Source organism: Pristiophorus japonicus, chromosome 13, assembly GCF_044704955.1.
Source record: "Pristiophorus japonicus isolate sPriJap1 chromosome 13, sPriJap1.hap1, whole genome shotgun sequence".
NCBI lineage: Eukaryota > Metazoa > Chordata > Chondrichthyes > Pristiophoridae > Pristiophorus > Pristiophorus japonicus.
Window position 1 is genome coordinate 159,607,358 of NC_091989.1, and position 22,291 is coordinate 159,629,648.

A 22,291-nucleotide genomic window follows, 5' to 3' on the forward strand; every position below is an offset into this window, starting at 1 on the left:
TAGTTTTGGTCTCCGTATTTAAGGAAAGATATACTTGCATTGCAGACTGTTCAGAGAAGGTTCACCACGTTGATTCCAGAGATGAAAGGTTTGACTTCCGAAGATAGGTTGAGTAGGTTGGGCCTATACACATTGGAGTTCAGAAGATGAGAGGTGATCTTATTGAAACATATAAGATAATGAGGGGGCTCGACAAGGTGGATGCAGAGAGGATATTTCCACTCATAGGGGAAAGTAAAACTAGGGGACATAGTCTCAGAAAAAGAGGCTCCCCATTTAAAACTGAGATGAGGAGGAATTTCTCTCTGAGGGTTGTAAATCTATGGAATTCTCTGCCCCAGAGAGCTTTGGAGGCTGGGTCATTGAATATATTAAAGGCGGAGATCGACAAATCTTTGAGCAATAAGGGAATAAAGGATTATGGGGAGCGGGCAGGGAAGTAGAGCTGAGTCCATGATCAGATCAGCCATGATCTTATTGAATGGCGGAGTAGGCTCAAGGGGCCAAATGGCCTACTCCTGTTCCTATTTCTTATGTTCTTATGATATTGAAGTGCTGCTTGAGGAGATCTGGCCTAGGAAGGAGTGACTCTTTGGAACAGATAAAAGGAGGGCTCCAAGGAGAGCTAAAGGAGATAAATGGAATGAGTTGGCCAGGGAAGTCAGTACCAAGCCCAACAGTTATTGCATGGCTACTCAATGCGGCAAAAACCGTTATTAACTTACCAGATTAGACAAGGTAATAGGAGCCAGCTGTAATTTCCAAGAAGGCACTGAATGCTTCTTACAATGTATTTAATTATTTATCATCAATGTTCAAAAAGTAATGCGGTGCCCTTGATGCCCTCCCCCCAGCCTTCACCTGTAAGTGGTCTTTCATTTACATCATTAATTGCATTCAATCCACAAATGCCACACACTGAATATATTTGCTTGTTGCATGCACCTGTCATCATACCCATTTGGGTTGCATGCCGACACCAGGGCTTTTCTGCAAATTATAGGAACAAAAGATAATTCTCACTTCTTGCATTCTTTCTTCAAGAAGACAACACATAATAGCCGAGATAAATTGGAAGTAAGTGGCGAGCTCCCAAACCTGCCTCGCTGCCTTGTGAGGAAGAAGCCATACAGATCCTGGGAAGAGAAGCCTGAGGGTGTGAGAAGCAGCGATGTAATAGGGTATGTACCAACTGCGGGTTTGTCACAGCATTCTGCTTTTCATCCTATTGCACTCTGCATTCATTTTCAATGAAACATATCATGAAACACTCATGTCACTTCTATTGAGAATTAAATGTGAGATCTGTTCTTGAAACCATTTTAACGGCTCATCCTCTTATCTTTCACCAGACACATCTAGAGGAAGAAAACAGTCCCAAGTGCATCAGACCCTACCAGAGCTTCAGAGCACGTGCCATCAATTACTCTCTCCCTCCCAAGCACTGGCCCAGAGACATTCATTCAAGGGAATTAGTGAGTAAACCAGAGAGCAATGCACAGTGACACAGAGCGTAAGTGAGCAGAAGCAGCAGTGGGTGGAGTACGAGATGGAAGATAATGCTGACTGGAGGGTCAGAAAATATCTCCCCTTGTAGATCCTGATCTCACTGGTTCTAGTTTAAAAAAAGGATGCTTGAATCACATTTGCAGGTACTGCGTGCTGCATATGGTAGCTCAAGTGGAGGAAAGCAAATGTGCTTATACAATATCATTCTTGATGGATTTGCAGCACTACAGTCCACCCTGAGCATGCAGCAGTTCTAGGGAGATCTGCAGCGGAGGCCCAAAAGAGGCCGTATAGGCAGTCTGAGTTTCCACATGGATGCTCTGATTGCTGCCATTGAGATCTAGAGTGCTAGATAGGAGAGGGCTGCCCCTTCGAGCCCTGAAATGATCGGGGTTGGATTGCTCACAAGCATCGGTACTATTAGTTTAGCATTTCTGCAGATGAGTGGTCATGTACAGCCAGTGTCCAGTACAAGTGCCATGGCAAGAATGCGATCAGATGGTGGTGCTGTCTCTCAAGATAAAAGTACGTGTATGCGTTTGGCCTGCACATGGCTAAAAAGATGAAGGGCTAAGTTGCTCATGCTTCGACTTAAGAAGCTGAGCTATCTTGGGACTTGACTATTGTGAGGGCCACCGCAGTGCCAAGGAGCTTTTTTACTACAGGGTATACCTCAGTATCCACCTCACACAGTAACTGAACTGAGGTATCATATCACATACGCACAAAATGGCTGCATGGTAGAAAGAAAGCTAGGCATACACACCAAAAGGAATTAGATACAAATTGTAGCTGCTCTTAAATTTACTGTACATGTAGACAATTGTTCTTTGCGAGACTTGGAAATTGCTTTCATCAGGTGGAATGAATGAGACCTGTAAGAGTTGCAGTGCACAGGGAAGACTCTAAATAATGGCACATCAGTGGTGGAACATGGAGGTGGGAAGGAGATGTTCACAGTATGTTTACGCAGTGAACAAATGTGGTAGCTACAAGAAGGTCTCTTGTATTAGTGTGTTATGTGTCTTGGAGCGAGCGAATGATTGCTCTCTACAACCTCTTCAGGCTGCTGATCCAGCAAATATAGATTATTATAAAGTCATACTGGCCGGAATTCCTGAGGTAGTTGAAGTTGGAGGGGTTGTATGGAAGATTGGCCTAGAATAATAAGACAGAATCCCATTGGAACAGGATTCCATCCTAAGCTGTAGTTGATCCGACCTCTCCACTCTTGATCCAGGCTGGAATTTCGGTCCCACACAACGATCCTGTATAACGAGCATTCATTTTTCATTTGTTCTTTGGATATGAGCAACACTGGCAAGCAACATTTATTGCTCATCTCTAGTTGGTATAACCAGCTTTGGTGGATCATCTCCTTGAACTGCTGCAGGCCTTGTGGCGTTGGTTGTTCCATGATGTGCTCGGTAGCGAGTTTCAGGATATTGACTCAATGACAATGATGAAGAAATAGCGATATATGTCCAAGTCAGGATAGTATGTGACTTAAAGGGGAACTTGGAGGTGATGGTGTTCCCTGAACATCTCCAAATGCACCCCTACCATCTTGTAATTTTTCTGTCACCTCTCTTTTTCTTTCGGAAAGTAAAGCTACAAAGGAATCTGTAATGGGAGCCCATTGGGGGAGAAATTCAGTACAAAATGATTAAATTATTCGATATTAAATTTTGAAAATTTAATGCCAGGCACAAAGGATTCTGATAATCTTCTAAATTGAGCATTAGCGCCCCAGGAATGAAGGAGGATGGTAAATCAAGCGCCAATGACCTCAGTGGGGCACTATCACCAGGAAGCTACCGAATTTCAGGTGACTTGCATTCAGCAATCATCTGTCAATCCTTCATACTGGCTCATTCCAGGGAAGGTTGTATCAATGTGTAGCCGCTCATTTTCAGCATTCCTGGAACTGAAGTCGACCTCAGAGCAAGTGAAACACCTCATGGCTATGGCCGCTCCAAATCCAAATCGAAGGAAGAGAGCTCGTCGGTTCACTGACGTCGCATTGGAGGCATTGGTGGCTGTAGTGGAGCAAAGGAAAGAAGCGCTGTTACCGGCCAATGGAAGGAGGCCATTGCCCCAGGTCTTCAGGGCAATGTGAAGGAAAGTGGCAAAGGAGGTCTCGGCCAGTAGTGTCGTGCAACGCAGCCTAACACTGTGTCGTAAAAATTCAACAACCTCAGTTGGGTGGTTAAGGTGAGTACATGCTTCAACAGGTTCTACATACCAGCATCTGAACCTCTGTCTGTGCACACTGTGCAAAGCACTACTCCCCCACCACTCACAGACCAAACATCTGCACCTACGCAAACTCACATCCTCATCTCCATATTCGCTGCTATTCAATGACAGCAGGAATATCTTCCCGACACATAGCTGGATTGACACACACATTCGTCTCTTTTGCAGACCAGGATGGCACACAATAGGAGGGAGCAGCAGAGGATAGGCGGGGGGTGAACCTCAGCTCCACCAGCTCTCGGACCTCGAGGAACGAATGCTGCGACTCATTGGGCAGTAGATGGTGGGTGTCGTGGCCGCTGACGACGTTGGCCCCATTGGGGGCAACAATGGTATCTTCATCCTCTCTCTTTTTCTCATCCCACTTCCCCCTCACACCAGAAGGCTTTATCACTTTCCAGCTCCTGAAACTGTCTGTATTCCTTGCTCCATTCCTGCCCCCCTGCCCTCACCCTAACGCGAGACTTGTGCCTTTATGCTTTCAGATATTCAGCAAACAGATGGCTAGCCTTTCCCTAAACTCTGCAATGATAGTAACTAAGGAGAAGAGGAGGAGGACCCAAGCACCGTGTCACTGCACCACCAGGCACCACCTCAGAGACTGGCTCTATACGATCGTTAAAAGCAAGCTTATTAGAGGGGTCTGCACTGGGTGATGTCACAGCAAGGCCAAGGGGAAAGAGTAGCTCGGGAGCCAGCTCCCCGGAGGGCAAGTTCGCGCGCGAGGTCTGCTCAGTTGCACAGGACTCAGTTAAGGACCTGGATGGGGAGGCGTTCACAACAAGGGTGATGGCCATGCACTCGAGATGATAGGTGCAATGGCAAGGGTGCCCGAGAGCCTCTCGGCAATAGTAAAGTGCGTGGAGGAGTCCACCTCCAACATTGCACAGAGCTCTGCGCGCATCATGGAGCCCATCATTTCCAGTCTGCAGATGATGGTGGACTCCCAGAGAGACCGTGGGGACCCAGACCTCATGATGTGCGTCATGGACGATGCGTTCCATTGCAGCACGGGATGAAGCAACACATCTTAGTGCTGTAATGCAGACAAGCATTGCTGGCATCGAAGCTCACATTGCTCCCATGCATCTCAGCTGGATGTCAAGCAAGCTCTGACTGCTGCCACAGTCCACCGGGGATATCAGGGTGTCGCAGCAGGCCACCAATCTGTGCTCCAGGGGAGTGGCAGTGGGCTAGTGGAGAAGGAACCTGCTGTCCTCTCTCAGCATGACAGCATTTCTGATCCGACCACTGCCACTCCGCCATTGCACTTGTCGCTGCCTGTCATCCAGCCAGTCGAGACTGCCGCCGCCCAGCCTGAGGTGGTGCAGTCTACAGCCGTGCCACCAGGCCCAGAGCTGGTCGAGGGCTTCCTGCAAGGCCATCTGTAGTCTCTGGTCCTGACACACAGCAGCTTTCCACCAGCCCTGCTGCAACTACAGGGGACACACTGCGTCGGAGCAGTAGAATAGGTAAATGCAGTGTTCAGAGGGGATATAAGGTTTTCCACAAGGGTGAATAGTAAATTTAATTGTTGCTTATATATGTGGCTAATGTTTTCGGATAAAATTTTAATTGGAATGTTGCATATTTAGTGGTGCCTTTCATTTCAGTTTTGGGGCTGTGGTATGGAATGAGAAATTGATGTAATGATGGGGACGTGCAGAGCAACGAGGAAGTGGCCTGGAATTCATTGGAACTGAAGTCTGATGAGGCCGTCGCGGACTGCCCTTGGAGAAGGTCAATTGCGTGCCTGCCTCCTCCATTGCTGCTGCTGCTCCTGTTCCTCTTCCTCCTGCTCTTCCTCCTGAGGTGGTGGAGCTATGCCTGGTGACAATGGCTGCGCCCTCATGATGGCCAAGTTATGTAGCAGATGACAACGAAAAGGGACACCCGCTCAGCTAAGTTCTAGAGGACTCCTCCCGAGCGGTCAAGGCAGTGGAACCATTGCTTGAGTGCTCCGATGGTCTGCTTAATGATGTTCCCGGTAGCAGGAAGGCTCTCATTATATGAGTGCTGGGCAGTTGGGGTTGCAGAGGGGAGTCATGAGCCAGGCGAAGAGCGGATAGTCATTGTCTCCGACCAGCCAGCTGCGAGCTTGATGTGGGGGCTGGAAGAGAGCTGGCACACCGGTCTGGTGCAGGATGAAGGCAGCATGGTCGCTTCCAGGACAGCGGACATTGGCGGTGAGGATTCGGCGTGTGTGGTCGCACACCAACTGCACATTAAGTGAGTGGTAGCCTTTGCGGTTACGGAATACGTCAGGATTGTTATGCGGTGCCCACAAAGCGACGTGGGTATAGTGAATGGCGCCCTGCAACATGGCTATCCGCTATCCTGGCAAAGCCACATACATGCTCGAGCTGCTTCTGTCTGGTGATGGGGAAGGTAATGTAGTCCCTTCTTCTTCTGTAGAGAGCATCTGTGACCTCGTGGATGTAGCAATGGATGGCAAACTGGGAGATGTTGGAGATGTCTCCTGTTGCAAACTGGAAGGATGCACTGGCGTAGAAATTGAGCCGATGGTGACCTTGACTGCCACTGAGAGAGCCGTTCTCATCCTGGTCTGAGGCTTGAGGTCTGGCTGCTGGAAGTGGCAGAGCTCTGTGACCACATCCTTGTTAAAGCGCAGCCTTTGAACACACTATTCCTCAGTAAAATTGATGTAGGAGAATTATTGCCCGAATACCCTGGAAGAGCAAGACCTCCTGTTGAGAGCCCTGCTCATCCTCCTACCTCTGACCACATTTTGCACTATTTGTCTGTGCCTCAGTTGCCTCCGACGTTAATGCTAGAGCACGAGGTACAGTGTCAGCACAGCCCCCATGAAACGAGATAAATGTTGGACTTTCAAATCTGCCCTCAATGAAAGTCACAAATCTTTATGTACCCGAACACTCCTTCAACTGCAAATCACTCAAAACACCTGTCTGCCTATGTGAAACTAAGAAGGAACCATTATTGGCCGACTAAAACTAAACTGAATACTGGCGCCTTTAAATAGCACTCCTCCAGCCAACATCTGACTGAAACTTGACTACGGAAACTGTTGTTGCCAGCCGCAGAACCGGGGACGAGAGCCAATTTTTGTTCCGAGATGCTACCGGGACGCTGCGCACGGTAATGACGTCAGCATCGGTGGGCTGCCGCCGCTAAGCTTAGTAGGAGGCACTGTTCTCGCCGCACCCAGTTACAAACACATTTGCGCCGCCTGCGGTGATAATATGAGATGCAAAATAGCTCAATTCTGCTCCCATTATGTCCTGTCTTCAAGGGGCAGAGGGAATTACCATCCCTACAGCAAGTGACAACATCAAATCAGCTAGCTGCATTCAGGACAACCCAATATTGCAGGGCGGGCTTCAAACAAGTCTTAGGCCCCTTATTTGAATAGGCAAAGGGGCTAACACCAGTTTCAAGCGTGGTCCCTGGACTCGTATTCTTTGCCTACACCAATATGGCGGGGGTCTTGTCTGCCATATTGAAGACTTAGGAGGTCATTTAGCATCCGAAAAACGGGTACTGCATGGTCGATTTTCTAGGCCAACAATTCCTTTTATCCCTTGGTTGGCTTCGCATCCTCTACCCTAGCTCACCACAAATGCTATTGTCCCGTTCCTATTGTATTGTCCCGACGATCGATGATCTACATTGGCATCCAGTACTCAAACACCTCTAAATTAAAATTCTTGACCTGATGTTTAAATTCTTTCATGGCCTCACTCCTCCCTCACTGTAACCTCTTCCAACCCCGCTCCCCAAGAACTCTCCATTCTTCTGGTTCTGGGCTCATGTGTGTACCCCATCTCCCTTTGCCCACCAATCATTTTAGCCATCTAAACCTCACACTCATGAATTTCCCCCCAAACCCCTCCACTAAGGCCCTTTTTAAAACCCATCTCTTTGACCAAGCTATTGGTTACGCCTCCCAAAATCTTTTTTGGTTCAGTGCCCATTTTTATGATTACATTTCTGTGAAATACTTTGGGGTATTTTTCTACATTAAGGGTGCCATACAAGTTATTATTGTGATAAGAACTCTGCCATAAATACCTGAAAAAATATTTAAAAGACTGTGTGGGGATAGGAGACAGGCAAAGCAATACTGATCAAACACTCAAAAATACATTGAGATTTTAAAAATACCAAAAACTATACTGCCTTCTTTGGAACTAATTTCAAGCTCGTAATCTAATCTATGGAGTCACGTAAAACAAATTAAGCCACTGGACGGAAAAAGAACAGAAATGAACTCGTCAACTTCTAGCACCATCAATGTTTTGGTCGTTTAAATTAACTTTTTACAAAAAACTTATTTGGGGAGAAAAGGATTAACAAGGGCCTATTGAACATTGCTTTTTGTGTGAATTCATTTGAATTACAGCTTAATTAGGTCAACACAAACGGATACTGTTTCTTTACGTAATTTCTGGATATCTAGTGCAAACATATCCTTATCAATAATAATGCGCTACATCTCTCACCCGTAGGCTGGCATCCTGCACTTGTGCACGAAGTTTGCATATGGTCTCATCTTTTTGACTGAGTTCAGCCTGGGTTTGTGCCAGTTTCTCCTCAAGCCCTTCTCTTGTAGACACCAATTCTTTGTAGCTTTGTGCTGCCTCAGCAGCAAAAGCTGAATTGGCATTTTGGGATGACAGCTCAAGATCCTGAATAGTAGCTGTGAGCTTTACAATCTATGATACAAACAAAAATCACTTGATGAAGAAATACGGAGATCAAATTTAAAACAGTCTTTCTATGCTTTTTTAAAATAATCTACTATGTCATTTTTACCCCAAATATTTTTTTTAGCCAAGAAAATTGGTGTAGATGCTACTGAGGTTCCATTGGCAACCTTGAACTTTAGCTCAACCAAGAAAAGTAAAATAGCAAAAATGCAGAATCCACTGACGACTGGGTGTATAAGATTTACACTATGGTAAATAATCTACCAAGCAAAATCTAGATAAAAAGTGACAAAGCTTAATATACAAAAGTAAGCCAGCATGTAATCACTGAAGATCACTTTACCCAAACACAGATATAGGAGCTGTCTAACATAAACTCTATCATTATCATAGGTAGTTCCTCAGAATCAAGGATGACTTGTTCCCACACTAAAAATGATTTCTCAAGTGACTGAATGCGGGACCTACAATCTCTGTCACAGGTGGGGCAGACAGCGGTTGAAGGAACGGATGGGTGGTGGGCCTGGGTTGTCACGCACTCCTTCCTTTGTCGACGCTTGGCTTCAGCTTGCTCCCGGCGAAGAGACTCGAGGTGTTCAGCACCTTCCCGGATGCTTTTCCTCCACTTTGGGCGGTCTTGGGCCAGGGATTCCTAGGTGCCGGTGGGGATGTTACATTTTTTCATGGAGGCTTTGAGTGTGTCCTTGAAGTGTTTCCTCTGCCCACCCGGGGCTCGCTTGCCATGTCAGAGCTCCAAGTAGAGCGCTCGTTTTGGGAGTCTCGTGTCAAGCATGCGGACGATGTGGCCCATCCAGCGGAGCTGATCGAGCGTGGTGCTGGGGATGTTAGCCTGAGCGAAAACACTGACATTGGTGCGTCTGTCCTCCCAATGGACTTCTCCAGTGTTTTGAGGCGCCTACTGTACATAGTCCATGGGCTAGATTTTCCACTTTTGTGCTTATCGCCCCAAAATGGGTGTTATTTCCGGCGTGGGTGGTTAAAAAAATGGTTTTCAGATCACTGGCTTCTCGCCCATTCTCAAAGCACCTAGTTGCCATTTTTGAAAATAGGCGTCACCGCAAGCGATATGAAATGGGCGATAGCGTTAAATCTCACTAACCTTTGGTCGTAAAGTGACAGAGAGAGAGGGAGCTCAGAGGGACTGAAGGCATGTGTGGCTGTGGTTTGTGCTTGTTTGGCTTTTGTGGGATACACGACGGAGATTCACCAGTAGCAAAAAGCCTACTACACACCAAGAACACAATTGGCACTGAGTTTTTGTCCAAAAATAAGGCATAACCAGCCCTGGAGCTGGTAGCCAGGAACACTAGTGGCAGAAGGCTCCCAGTGGTCCCGGAGCACGGCACTGCATCCCAAGGTGCCGCACCCCCATTGCCAACCACACGAGAGCCAGCAGCAATATCATGCTTCTGGCTTGGAGCACATTCCCACCTCGGGACCGTCCTCTCCCGTATCTGTTCAAGCAGCAGTTTGGCGGTCAGCACATCCACCCCCACCCCCCCCCCATGACAATGAAGCATGAGGAGCTCCTCGGCCAGGCAGTTTTGAGTCAGGAGGGGAAGGGGCAGGGGAAGGGGTAGGGTGGGGAGGAGCAGTGGGGGGTGGGGGAAGGGTTGGTTTTTACAGAAATACTGATGATTTCAGACAAATGTTCGGTTTAAATGTTTTTTATTTAACAAAACCTTGTTGCGCATTGGCTCAGATATCTGCACCGTTACATGCTGATGATTCCTTATCAAAGGGTATAATGACACTTAACTTCAATCAACTTAAACTTTAACTGTCACCTAGATGATGCACACCCAACAATGTATCAGCCTTGTAAATAACATCAACGTTCTTTCAAGCAAAGTGATCATTGATGAGCTCCTGATGTAAGGCTCTTCCAGCTATCATGCCACCACGGGCCCTTTCATGCAGTCTACAGGGGTCAGGGACATGGCTTCAGCGTCAGCCTGATTGTCTGGGCCGATATCAGCGTCCGCCTCTTCCTCTATCTGGTGAGGTGGACCGTCAAACCCATCAGGCAATTCTTGTCCCCTCCTGATAGCCAAGTCGTGCAACATGGAGCACACCACCACGAATTGAGCTACCTGCTCAGGGTGGTATTGGAGCTGGCCTCCTGAGTGGTCCAGGCATCTAAAGCGCTGCTTCAGCACTCCAATGGTTTTCTCCACGATATTGCGAGTTGCTATGTGGCTCTCCTTGTATTGCCTCTCGGCTTTGGTGTGGGTATCACGCAGTGGGGTCATCAGCAAGGTGGTGAGGCCACATCCTTTGTCACCAAGCATCCAGCATTGACCTTGTGGTTCATTGTTAAACAAGTCAGATACAGTGCTCTCATGCAGGATGTTAGCATCATGGATGCTGCCCGGAAATTGAGCATTCACTGCCAGTATAATTTGCTGGTGGTTGACAACTAGTTGGACATTCAGGGAGTGGAATCCCTTGCGGTTCCTGAAAACCTCAGCATCCTGAAAAGTTGCCCGCATCGCGATCTGCGTACAGTCTATTGCCCCCTGCACCTTGGGAAAGTTTGCAATTCTGGAGAATTCTGGAGCCCTCTCACTCTGTGCCTTCCTGGACTTAGGGAAGCTGATCAAGTCCCTCCTGCGTCCGTAAAGGGCTTCAGTGACCTGTCGAATGCAGCAATGTGTGGCATGCTGAGAAAGTCTGCAAATGTCGCCAGCTGTGGCCTGAAAAGAACCCGAGGCATAGAACGACGGTACCTCGGTGACTTTGACCTTGACGGACAGTGCAGTTCTGATGGTGCTTGCAGGCTTCAGATCTGCCCTTATCAGCTGGCATACCTCAGTGATAACCTCTTTGTGGAAGTGCAGTCTCCGAAGGCAAGTGGTGTCGAGCAAGTCGAGGTAAGAATGCTTCTCCCTGTACTTGAGGGGGGTGTAACGTCTGGTCCTCCTCATCTGCCTGTCACTTCGTACACTAGGCACATAATGCTGTGGAGCATACCTTCGGCAATCTCGAGTCTGCTGCATGTAATTGGTCACCAAGAGAGGGTGAGAAAGGACAGGCCCCATTGCAGTAGCTCTCTGTTTTCCACCGATTGGTCACAAAGAATGAATGTCCCGACGAAGACACCTATTCAATTCCAATGGATCACAGTATGGTCAAGATGTTTGTAGAGATGTTCACATCAACTCCAACGACCTGCAGAGTACTTCGGAACTTCCCCGAGGTTGAAGCACAGCAGCCTTTTAAAGAATGTGACATGTGATGTAAAACATGACATCCATAACGCTGTGATTAGTTCCGGTTAGTTCCACTTTTTCTGGGTGGTTTTTTGGGCGAGCGATATTATGGCCGATATGTGTGCAAGGTGGTGAAAGTGACGCTGGGCGATCTCATGGCCGCTAGTTTAGGTAAATATGCTCTTTACGACAAAAGAAAAGTGGGCGGACGGTATTATGGTCGTTGATTTCGCCCATTCTGATGATTCCGCCCCAAAAAAGCGGGCAGGCGGTGTTATTTTTTCCCGGCATTACGCACATGGGGAAAGTAACGCTCGGCGATAAGTTTCCCAGAAGTGCCCATTAGTTTCCATTTTGTGGCTAAATGGGCGATATTTGGGCGTTATACGTCATTTCAGCGGTAAAATGGGCGTTAAGCATGCAAAAAAAGTGAAGGTTCTAGCCCCATGTCTCGAAGCCATATAGGAGTGCGGGTATCACTACTGCTCTGTAGACCATGAGCTTGGTGCCGAGTTTGAGGTCCTGGTCTTCAAACACTTTCACCCTCAGGCGACCGAAGGCTGCGCTGGCACAGTGAAGGCGGTGTTGGACCTCGTTGTCGATATCTGCCCTTGTTGATTGTAGGCTCCCAAGGTATGGAAAATGATCCACGTTGTCCAAGGCCTTACACTAATGGATTTTGATAACCGGGGGGCAGTGCTGTATGGCGGGGGCAGGTTGATAGAGGACCTCTGTCTTACAGATTATTAGTGTAAGGCCCATGCTCCCGTATGCCTCGGTGAAGGTATTGACAATGGCTTGGAGTTCAGCCTCCAAATGTGCGCAGACGCAAGCGTCGTCTGCCTACTATAATTCAATGACAGAGGATGGGACAACCTTGGATCTGGCCTGGAGACGGATTGAGCTAATTCCTGTTTGTCCTGTAATTTAGCTCCACACCAGCAGGGAGCTTGCTGAGGGCGAGATGGACCATTGCATCAAGGAAGATCGAGAAGAGCGTTGGTGCGATGACACAGCCTTGCTTGACCCCGGTCCGATCGTGGATTGGGTCTGTGATGGATCCGTTGGTCAGGATCACGGCTTGCATGTTATCGTGGAGTAGACGAAGGATGGTGATAAACTTTTGAGGGCAGCCCAATCTGAGGAGGACGCTCCATAATCCCTCATGGTTGACAGTGTTGAAAGCATTTGTGAGCTTAAAGAAGGCCATGTACAAGGGTTGGTGCTGTTCCCTGCACTTCTCATGTATCTGCCGCATGGTGAAAATCACGTCCATTGTGCCCTTTAGTGGGCAGAATCCGCATTGCAACTCTTCAGCCATGGGTAGAAGGCGATTGAGGAGGATTCTTGCGATGACTTTCCCAGTGGTCGACAGCAGGGAGATTCCTCTGTAGTTACCGCAGTCGGACTTGTCACCTTTCTTGAAGATGGTCATGATTACAGCATCTCTGAGATCTCCTGGCACGATCTCCTCCTTCCAGATAAGAGAGATGAGGTCATGGATCCACGCCAGAGTATAAACTCTGTACTATACTGCACAGAGTTGTGGCCAAAGTGCCGATAACTCATTAAATCAGTATTATAAAGAATGTTCAACCGAAAATCTTGGAGGGGACTAACATGATAGATGTTTGGAATTGTCTGTTTTTTTTTAAATAAACCAAATACCGGCATACAAGTTTCTGGGAGAAGAAAACTTTGCAATGCTTATTTGTGGAGATTAATATTATGAGTGCTGGGAGATGATTTATCTCCTAATTTTTGAAAATCTACCACTCATGGTCTACCAATACAGAGCTTAAAGGAACTGCTGAATCCACAGGGACATGGTGGAATTACAAGTCATAAACCTTCTCCACTGCTCCATGATACATGTATAAATGACAATGTCCTCAAAAATAAGTGAAATTCGCTTCATGTGGATTCATTCTAAAATTACATTCCCTGAGAAAAACTTGGTGTGTGGTGGGCTAAGAAAGTTGGATGAAAATGAAAAGCGCACAGATTTATTACCACTGCCTGAATATTTTGCATATAATGACATTTACTGGGGTTAAAAACATATAAACCACTTAAGGGGTAAAGTTATCCCTCAATATATTCTGCCAAAAGAATGACATTTCAGGGGTGTATTCTTAGCAAGAGACTTATGAAAGTTGGAAATGCCCTCAAAAGACTTGTCCCTCTTGGGGCAAACAAAAATTGTTTCCTTTAATTTTGAACTTGAATTTTAAGAAAAACATCTAATGACAAAGAAACTTGAGGAGAATCAGAGCAATGCCCTGAACATTAAATTCTAAAGAAATTGCAGAAAATGAATTAATTCTTTTAATTGTTGTATTATTATCACCACAAAAAATATATCTTCCAGAACTTTATATAGATAACAGACTAATTCCTTTTCGACAATGCTTTTCAGACATGGGAATTCATTTTTCAGTAACTGGTTTTGTCCATGTTAATTTATTTTAATTGGTAATGATTATTGGCAAGTAACAAATAAACAGGATAGCCAAAGAGGAAAAAGGGAGCACACCATTTATTGTATGTGAGGAATACCTGATAATCAATGACTGACAAATTAAAGGTGACTTCTAAAGGTTATTTCAACAAGGTTTATGGCCCAAATTATTAATGTTGAATAAGCAGTCCAAATGATCAATTATGATAATTTTACTGTAACCTCCATCTCAACTCTTCTTCTCTCACCTCTGAGTTCACTGCCCTCCTTTCCTCCCTAAATCTCTCCCTCCATATAAACTCTCCTTCCCATATACACGGCCACCCCCTTGATCTTGTCATCTCACGTGGCCTCACAATTCCCATCGTAACTGTCACTAATAAGGCAACCTCTGATCATTTCCTGAAATCACTCTCTACCCATATTCCCCTTCATCGCCCCAACCCCACTTTTTTCTGTATCCGCCCCTGGAAAAAAAAATTCTCCCTCAAGTCTCTTACCACTGCACTTTCAAATTCCCAACTAACTAGCCTTTGGCCTATTATACATCATGGCATTTCTGTAGCTACTGATTTGCTAAATCACACCCTCTCCACCACCTGAACGTCTTTGGCAGACAACTGGTTTAACCATCCCTCACCAGATCTGGTTGGATTACATAAAGCATTATCGGGTCCTGTTCCCCATCGCTAAAACTATTCAAAGATCATCCGGGAAAGTGAAGATAACACCCGGCTTCTCTTCTCCACCACTGACCATCTTCTTCAGCCACCCACATTGCCTCCTCCATCCTCACATCCAATAATAAGTACAAGATCATCATGGACATTTTTGTTACAAAGATCGAGACCATCCATTCAGCTGCCTCTGCTGCTTCTCTCCCTTCCTCTAGCCCACCGGTCTTACTTCCTCCAAGGTTCCCCCCTGGCCTAACTCTGAATTTGCATCTTTCTCTAGTTTCTCTCATATCTCCCCTCGTGCTCTCTCCGAGCTCATCTTTTTGATGAGACCCACCTCCTGCTCTATTGGCCCTATTCCCACTAAACTGCTGACCACCAAACTTCCCTTCCTGGCTCCCGCGTTAACTGATCTTGTTAATAGTTCTCTCTCCTCAGGTATGCTCCCTCCTCCTTCAAATCTGCCGTCATAGAATCATACAAATTTACAGCACAGAAGGAGGCCATTCGGCCCATCATGTCTGCCAGCCGGAAAACTGTTATCCAGTCTAATCCCACTTTCCAGCTCTTGGTCTGTAGCCCTGCAGGTTACAGCACTGCAAGTGTATACCCAAGTACTTTTTAAATGTGATGAGGGTTTCTGCCTCTACCATCCTTTCAGGCAGTGAGTTCCAAACCCCCACCACCATCTTGGTGAAAAAAGTTCTCCTCAACTTCCCTCTAATCCTTCTACCAATTAATTTAAATCTATGCCCCCGGTTATTGCCCTCTCAGCTAGGGGAAATAGGTCCTTCCTATCCAGTTTATCTAGGCCTTAATACACCTTAATCATTCCAATCAGCCTCCTCTGTTCCAAAGAAAACAACTCCAGCTTATCCAATCTTTCCTCATAGCTAAAATTCTCTAGTCCTGGGAAAATCCTCCTGAATCTCCTCCGTACCCTCTCCAGTGCAATCACATCTTTTCTGTATTGTGGTGACCAGAACTGTATGTAGTACTCTAGCTGTGGCCTAACTAGTGTTTTAAACAGTTTAGGCATAATTTCCCTGCTCTTATATTCTATGCCTCGGCTAATAAAGGAAAGTATCCCGTTTGCATTCTTAACTATTTTATCTATCTGTCCTGCTACCTTCAGGGATCTGAGGACATGAACTCCAAGGTGCCTCTGTTTCTCTATACTACCAATTATTGTGTATTCCTTGCCATGTTAGCTTTCCCCAAATGTATTACCTCACACTTTTCCAGATTGAATTCCATTTGACATTTTTCTGCCGGGCCAATCCATTGATATCTTCCTGCAGTCCACAGCTTTCTTCCTCACTATCAACCACATGGCCAACTTTTGTATCATCACCCCTCTCCTCAAAAAAACAATCCTTGACCCCCTCCATTCTTGCAAACTACCTCCCCATCACTAACCTCCCTTTCCTCTCCAAAGTCCTTGAACGTTTTGTCGCCTCCTGGAATTCCATGTTTGAATCCCTCCAATCAGTTTCCGTCCATTCACAGTACTGAAAGGGCTCTTACCAGTCACAAACAACATCCTAGCTGACTGTGACAAGGGTAAACTATCCTTCCTTGTCCTTCTTGACCTGTCTGTAGCCTTTGACACAGTTGACCACGAAATTCTGCTCCAGCGCCTCTCCATCGTCGTCCAGCTGGGTGGGATTGCACTCGCTAGTTCTATTCTTATCTATCCAGTCGTACCCAGATAATCATTTGCAACGGCTTCTCTTCCCGCCCCTGCACCGTTACCTCTGGTGTCCTCCAAGGATCTATCCTTGGCCCCCTCCTATTTCACATCTACATGTTACTCCTTGACAACATCATCCAAAAACATAGCGTCAGATTCCACATGCACACTGACGATACCCAGCTCTACCTAACTTCCACCTCTGTCAACCCCTCCACTGTCTCTAAATTGTCAGACTGCCTGTCCAACTTCCAGTACTGGTGAGCAGAAATTTCCTCCAACTTAATATTGGCAAGACCAAAGCCTTTGTCTTTGGTTCCCGCCACCAACTCCAATCCTCTCCCTGGCAACTGTTTGAGGCTGAACCAGACTGTTCGCAACCTTGGTGTCATATTTGACCCCGAGATGAGCTTCCTATTACATATCTGCGCCATCACGAAGACTGTACATCACCTGACTCCACCCTTGCCTTAGTTGATCTGCTACTGAAACCCTCATCCATGCCTCTGTTACCTCTAGACTTGACTATTCCAACGCACTCCTGGCCGACCTCCCTAGTTCTATTCTCCATAAACTTGAGCTCATCCAAAATTCTGCTGCCTGTATCTGAAATCGCATCAAATCCTGCTCACCCATCTCCCCTCTGCTCGCTGACCTACATTTGCTCCCAATTAAGCAACATCTTGCTTTTACAATTCTCATCCATGTTTTCAAATACCTCCATTGCCTCACCCCTCCCAATTTCTAATCTCCTCCAGCCCTGCAACCATCCGAGATCTTTGCGTCCGTCAATTCTTGCCTCTTGAACATCCCCAATTTTAATCGCTCCACCATTGACTGCCGTGTCTTCAGCTGCCAAGGCCCTAAGCTGTGGAATACCCTCCCTAAACCTCTCTACCTCTCTACTTCTCTTTCCTTCTTTAAGATGCTACTTAAAATCTATCTCTTTGACTAAGCTTTTGTTCATATGCCCTAATATCTCTTTACGTGGCTTGGTGTCAAATTGTGCACTCCTGTGAAGCCCCTTGGGATATTTTACTACATTAAAGGAGCTTTATATAAATGCGTATTATTTTTGTTGTTGTTGTTGTAACACATACTTCTGACATTAATTAGCCAAACATTAACATCTGTTATGGGTGGTTACATTTTCAATGAAAGTTGAAGGAAAAAAAGTGACCAAGTATTCAGCCTAATATATGAAAAATACAGAATGCATTGTGAAAACAAGCAATCTTTATCTGCATCTGTGAGGACACCAGGAAGTAATGGAATATGAATGTGGTTGGTGCAGAGAATCCCAAGTCTTTGCAATGTGAGTGCCACTGTATTGCAGCTGTCCAGATAAACCCATTGTGAGGATCAGGAAAGAGCATAATCTTGCTTTTAAAAACATAAAAGCAAAGTTGTAATGTGTACTTCCCCCCCACCCCCACACATATTTACCTCAGTATTCTGTTCCAATTTACAAGCCCTCAGCATCCCGTTCTCAGCTTCAACCTGAGCTAGAAATCCCTTGATCTCTGTAAACTAGAATTAAACAGATATAATTAAAATCTATCATACAAGTCTGTGTCAACTACACCCTTCTCAGAGAAACAAACAGGGATCCCTTTTTGTTTTCCTCCCCAACCTCTATTCCCAAATTATATGTCTTTTAACTATTTCAAATATTGGGGTTTTAATGTTTCAACAAAATAGCCAACAGTTTCACAATGAACAAGCTTTGAAATCTGCGTGAGATTTAATTTCTGATGACATCGACATAACTTATTGAAAATGTTGCCTAAACTAATTTTATGATAAGAGAATACCAATAATGCTAAGCAATTTTAAGGAGGGAGTGCTCTAGACTACAATTAACAGCTGCACTGATCCCTGTCAGACTTCACACAGGAATATCTCTTTGCCAAGTCTCTTTCGAAGACGTATCTGGATTAAGCAGTTGATGAGTAAACTTGGTACCCAGCACTGAACTGAGTTGTCTAAAACACTGAGATAGTTAGCACATCACAAACTGTTCTATGTCGGTCCTTACGCCATGCTGAAGACAGATATTGCTGATGAAGCTTGCTGCCATTAGCTGTTACCTGGAATCTGGATATAAGATGACGCGTTTATATGTACATAATGTGGTAGTTACCATAATTCGAGAGGCAAGCAATTGCTTCTGAAGCTCCTCTCCTCCAACTGGTGAAATTACCAGTCAATGGAATGTGCCATGTGTCCATGATGTGGCAGTAAAATCATATATTTTATGCAAGTTATGCTTCTCACTATGTTACTTGTAAGAAATTCTTGGAATCTGATATCCATCTAGTAATGGCTCAAGCATTCATTTCTCAGTTGTCTAATGCCCAACGAACAATGATCCTCATTGACAAAATTGGGGCAAGAGGGGAGAAAGCATAAATCAGATGTCTTGAAGTCAATTTGGCTACAAGATCCAGATGCAGGTAATGGAAACAAATCAGCACTGTTGTAGACACAGTGGGCTCAAAATTGGTCCCTGCAGATTTTTGGCGCACTCACGGGAGTTGCGGCGCTTTTGCACGATGAAAAGTGTGCCGAAAAAATGTCCTCCAATTCTAGCCGCTGTGTTGCCTCTCCTGGGGCTTGGCGCAGCGTGGCCAGTGGATTGGAGGGCGGAGCTACTGTCCCGGCACATGCGCGTTAGAGTGTGCGCGCATGCGCAGTAGCTCCTCGCCCCCAGTGGGTCCTGCAGCTTGTGTGGGAGGGACCCGATGCTCACCATCCCTATCCCTGGCCGAGTGGTCTCCCGCACCGGCTGGGCCCGCTGTGGAACGCATTGTAAATGTGAAGAATTGTAAGTAAGTGCTGTTCAAAGGGCATTGTCATTTATTTAGAATTTTGTAGGTCAGTAATACAATACCAAGAATCAGTGAGTGCAGATGAACGGAGTCTTGTGTTTTGAGATGAAGGCAGGACTTACTTCTATTCTTTATTTGTTATTGAATATTTATTACTTTTTGTGCTTTGTTTAGTGTTTTGTAAGACTTGGTGCTTTAGGTGCAGGTCACCTCCGCTTCCTTCTATTTTTTATTTGTTATTGAATGCTTATTTTTGAGCTTTGTTTAGAGTTTTGATATGAAAGTAGGACTTAGTTTTATTTTTTATTTCTTCTTGAATGTTTTTATGCCTTCTTGAATGCTCACTACTTGTTGTGCTTTGTTTAGTGCTTTGCAAAGTCCTCTCCGCTTCCCTTCCCGCCCCTATCTCTGGCCGAATGGTCTCCGATGTATCTACCTGCGCTGATTTCTTAACTCTCCGCAAGGGTTTTCACAAGCGGCCACATACGCTGACCTAAGTTAGTTTGGAGTAACTATCAGCTGTCCAAAGTGGCCTAAATGGCCAAAACAGGCGTAGGTGGCTGGTAATGCCCTCTATTGAAATAAAAACGAAACTAAAAAAATCCTAACTAACTCACTTACACTGGCGCAAATTGAATATACAAAATGGGGATTTTTAAGATACTCCAGAAAAATCAAGTTGCTCCAAAAAAAACGGAGCAACTCCTGGCCAATTTTGAGTCCAGTGTGTGGTGTATGAATAAAGAGTCTGACCAGATACTGAGAGCTCAAAATAAAGTGTGACCGTAGTCTTTTATTGCAGGTCTCCAGAGTGCCTCTCCAGCCTGTGAGGCCTCCTGAAGTACAGGTACTCCCATGGGATTGTGGGATCCCTTGGGACTCCAGGGGATGAGCCCTCTGGTGGTTAAACAAGGTATTTACAGGTTTACATATATAACAACACTTCCTGCCCCCCACCCCCCCAAAGTTAGTAGTAACTATTTACAAGGTGAGTCGATCTGGGGCCTTTCTTTCCCTGGTTGATCGTTTCGGTGCAAATGCTGGTTTTGGTGAGGCCTTCGCTGGGCTGCTGTGCAGCTGGCCTTGCTGGGCTGCCTGGTTTGGTGTGTTTTGCTGGGCTGCTGCGGGTGATGGGTTCTGCTTCGTGATCAACCGCTGTGTCGGTCGCCCTAGGTGTGTGTGTGTGTTGGGGGGTCAAAAAAGGTAGGGTCTAATGTGGGTTGCTCTGGATAGTCCGTGAATCTGAGTTTGATTTGGTCCAAGTGTTTCCTGTAGATGAGTCCATTTGAAAGTTTGACCCGAACACCCTACTCCCCCTCTTTGGCCACGACAGTGCTGGGAAGCCACTTGGAACCTTGTCCATAGTTCAACACAAATACAGGATCATTGATCGCAATTTCGCGTGACACATTTGCGCGATCATGATATGTACTTTGTTGAAGACGCCTGCTCTCTACCTGTTCGTGTAGATCAGGGTAGACTAACAAGAGCTTTGTCTTAAGTGCCCTTTTCAAGAGCAGTTCAGTGGGTGGAATCCCAGTGAGCGAGTGGGGTCTCATGCGGTAACTAAGCAGGACTCTGGATTGGCGAATCTGCAGTGAGCCTTCAGTTACCCTCTTCAAGCTCTGCTTGATTGTTTGCACTGCTCTCTCTGCCTGACCATTGGATGCTGGTTTGAACGGGGCAGATGTGACATGTTTGATCCCATTGCGAGTCATGAACTCTTTGAACTCGGCACTGGTGTCACTCACAAGGACATCAGGCAGGCCGTGCGTAGCAAACATGGCCCACAGGCTTTCAGTGGTGGCAGCGGACGTGCTTGCCGACATTATCTCACATTCTATCCATTTGGAGTACGCATCTACAACCACTAGGAACATTTTTCCCAAGAACGGGCCTGCATAGTCAACATGGATCCTAGACCACGGTTTGGAGGACCAAGACCATAAACTTAGTGGCGCCTCCATGGATGCATTGCTTAATTGTGAACACGTGTTACATTTGTGCACGCAGGACTCCTAAGTCTGCATCGATACCGGGCCAACACATGTGGGATCTGGCTATCGCTTTCATCATTACAATGCCTGGGTGGGTACTGTGGAGATCACTAATGTAAGTGTCCCTGCCCTTTTTTGGTAACAGTACCCGATTACCCCACAGAAGGCAGATGCTTGTAAAGACATTTCATCTTTGCGCCGCTGGTACGGCTTTATTTCTTCCTGCATTTCTAATGGGACACAGGACCAGCTCCCGTGAAGCACACAGTTTTTTTTAAGGACAGTAAGGGGTCCTGGCTTGTCCAGGTTCTAGCCTGTCGGGTGGTAACAGGTGATTGCTCACTCTCGAATGCTTTCATTACCATAACTAAATCTGCGGGCTATGCCATTTCCACCCCCGTGGTGGGCAATAGCAGCCTACAATTTTCTGTGCCTGGCCTGTGGCGGATGGCGTAGTTGTGTGCGGACAACGTGAGCACCCATCTCTGGATGTCGGCCGATGCATTTGTATTTATCCCCTTGCTTTCCGAAAAAAGGGACATCAGTGGTTTATGGTCAGTTTTCAATTCAAATTTGAGCCCAAACAGATACTGATGCATTTTCTTTACCCCATAGACACATGCTAACACTTCTTTTTCAATCATGCTGTTGGCCCTCTCAGCTTTAGACAGACTTCTGGATGCATAAGCAACCGGTGGCAATTTCCAAGATTCATTAGTTTGTTGCAATACACACTCGACACCGTATGACGACGTATCACATGCTAGTACCAAACGCTTACATGGATCATACAACACAAGCAATTTGTTTGAGCATAACAATTTTCTAGCTTTTACAAAGGCATTTTCTTGGCTTTTACCCCATACCCATTCGTCTCCTTTACACAGTAAAGCGTGCAGTGGTTCTAACAATGTGCTGAGACCCGGTAAGAAGTTACCAA

At 46.0% G+C, this 22,291-nt stretch overlaps 1 protein-coding gene across 3 annotated transcripts in view; it reads right to left on the reverse strand.

Moving 5' to 3' along the window:
• The window catches only part of LOC139278942 (early endosome antigen 1), a 1,017,310-nt gene that overhangs the window by 522,477 nt on the left and 472,542 nt on the right, over positions 1-22,291 (reverse strand). For all 3 annotated transcript variants that reach the window (XM_070898220.1, XM_070898221.1, XM_070898219.1), the window contains exons 13-14: positions 17,970-18,053; positions 8,253-8,465 (exon numbers count right to left, since the gene is read on the reverse strand). In XM_070898220.1, coding sequence (XP_070754321.1) covers positions 8,253-8,465; positions 17,970-18,053 — 297 coding nt within the window. The remainder of the gene's footprint in view (positions 1-8,252; positions 8,466-17,969; positions 18,054-22,291) is intronic.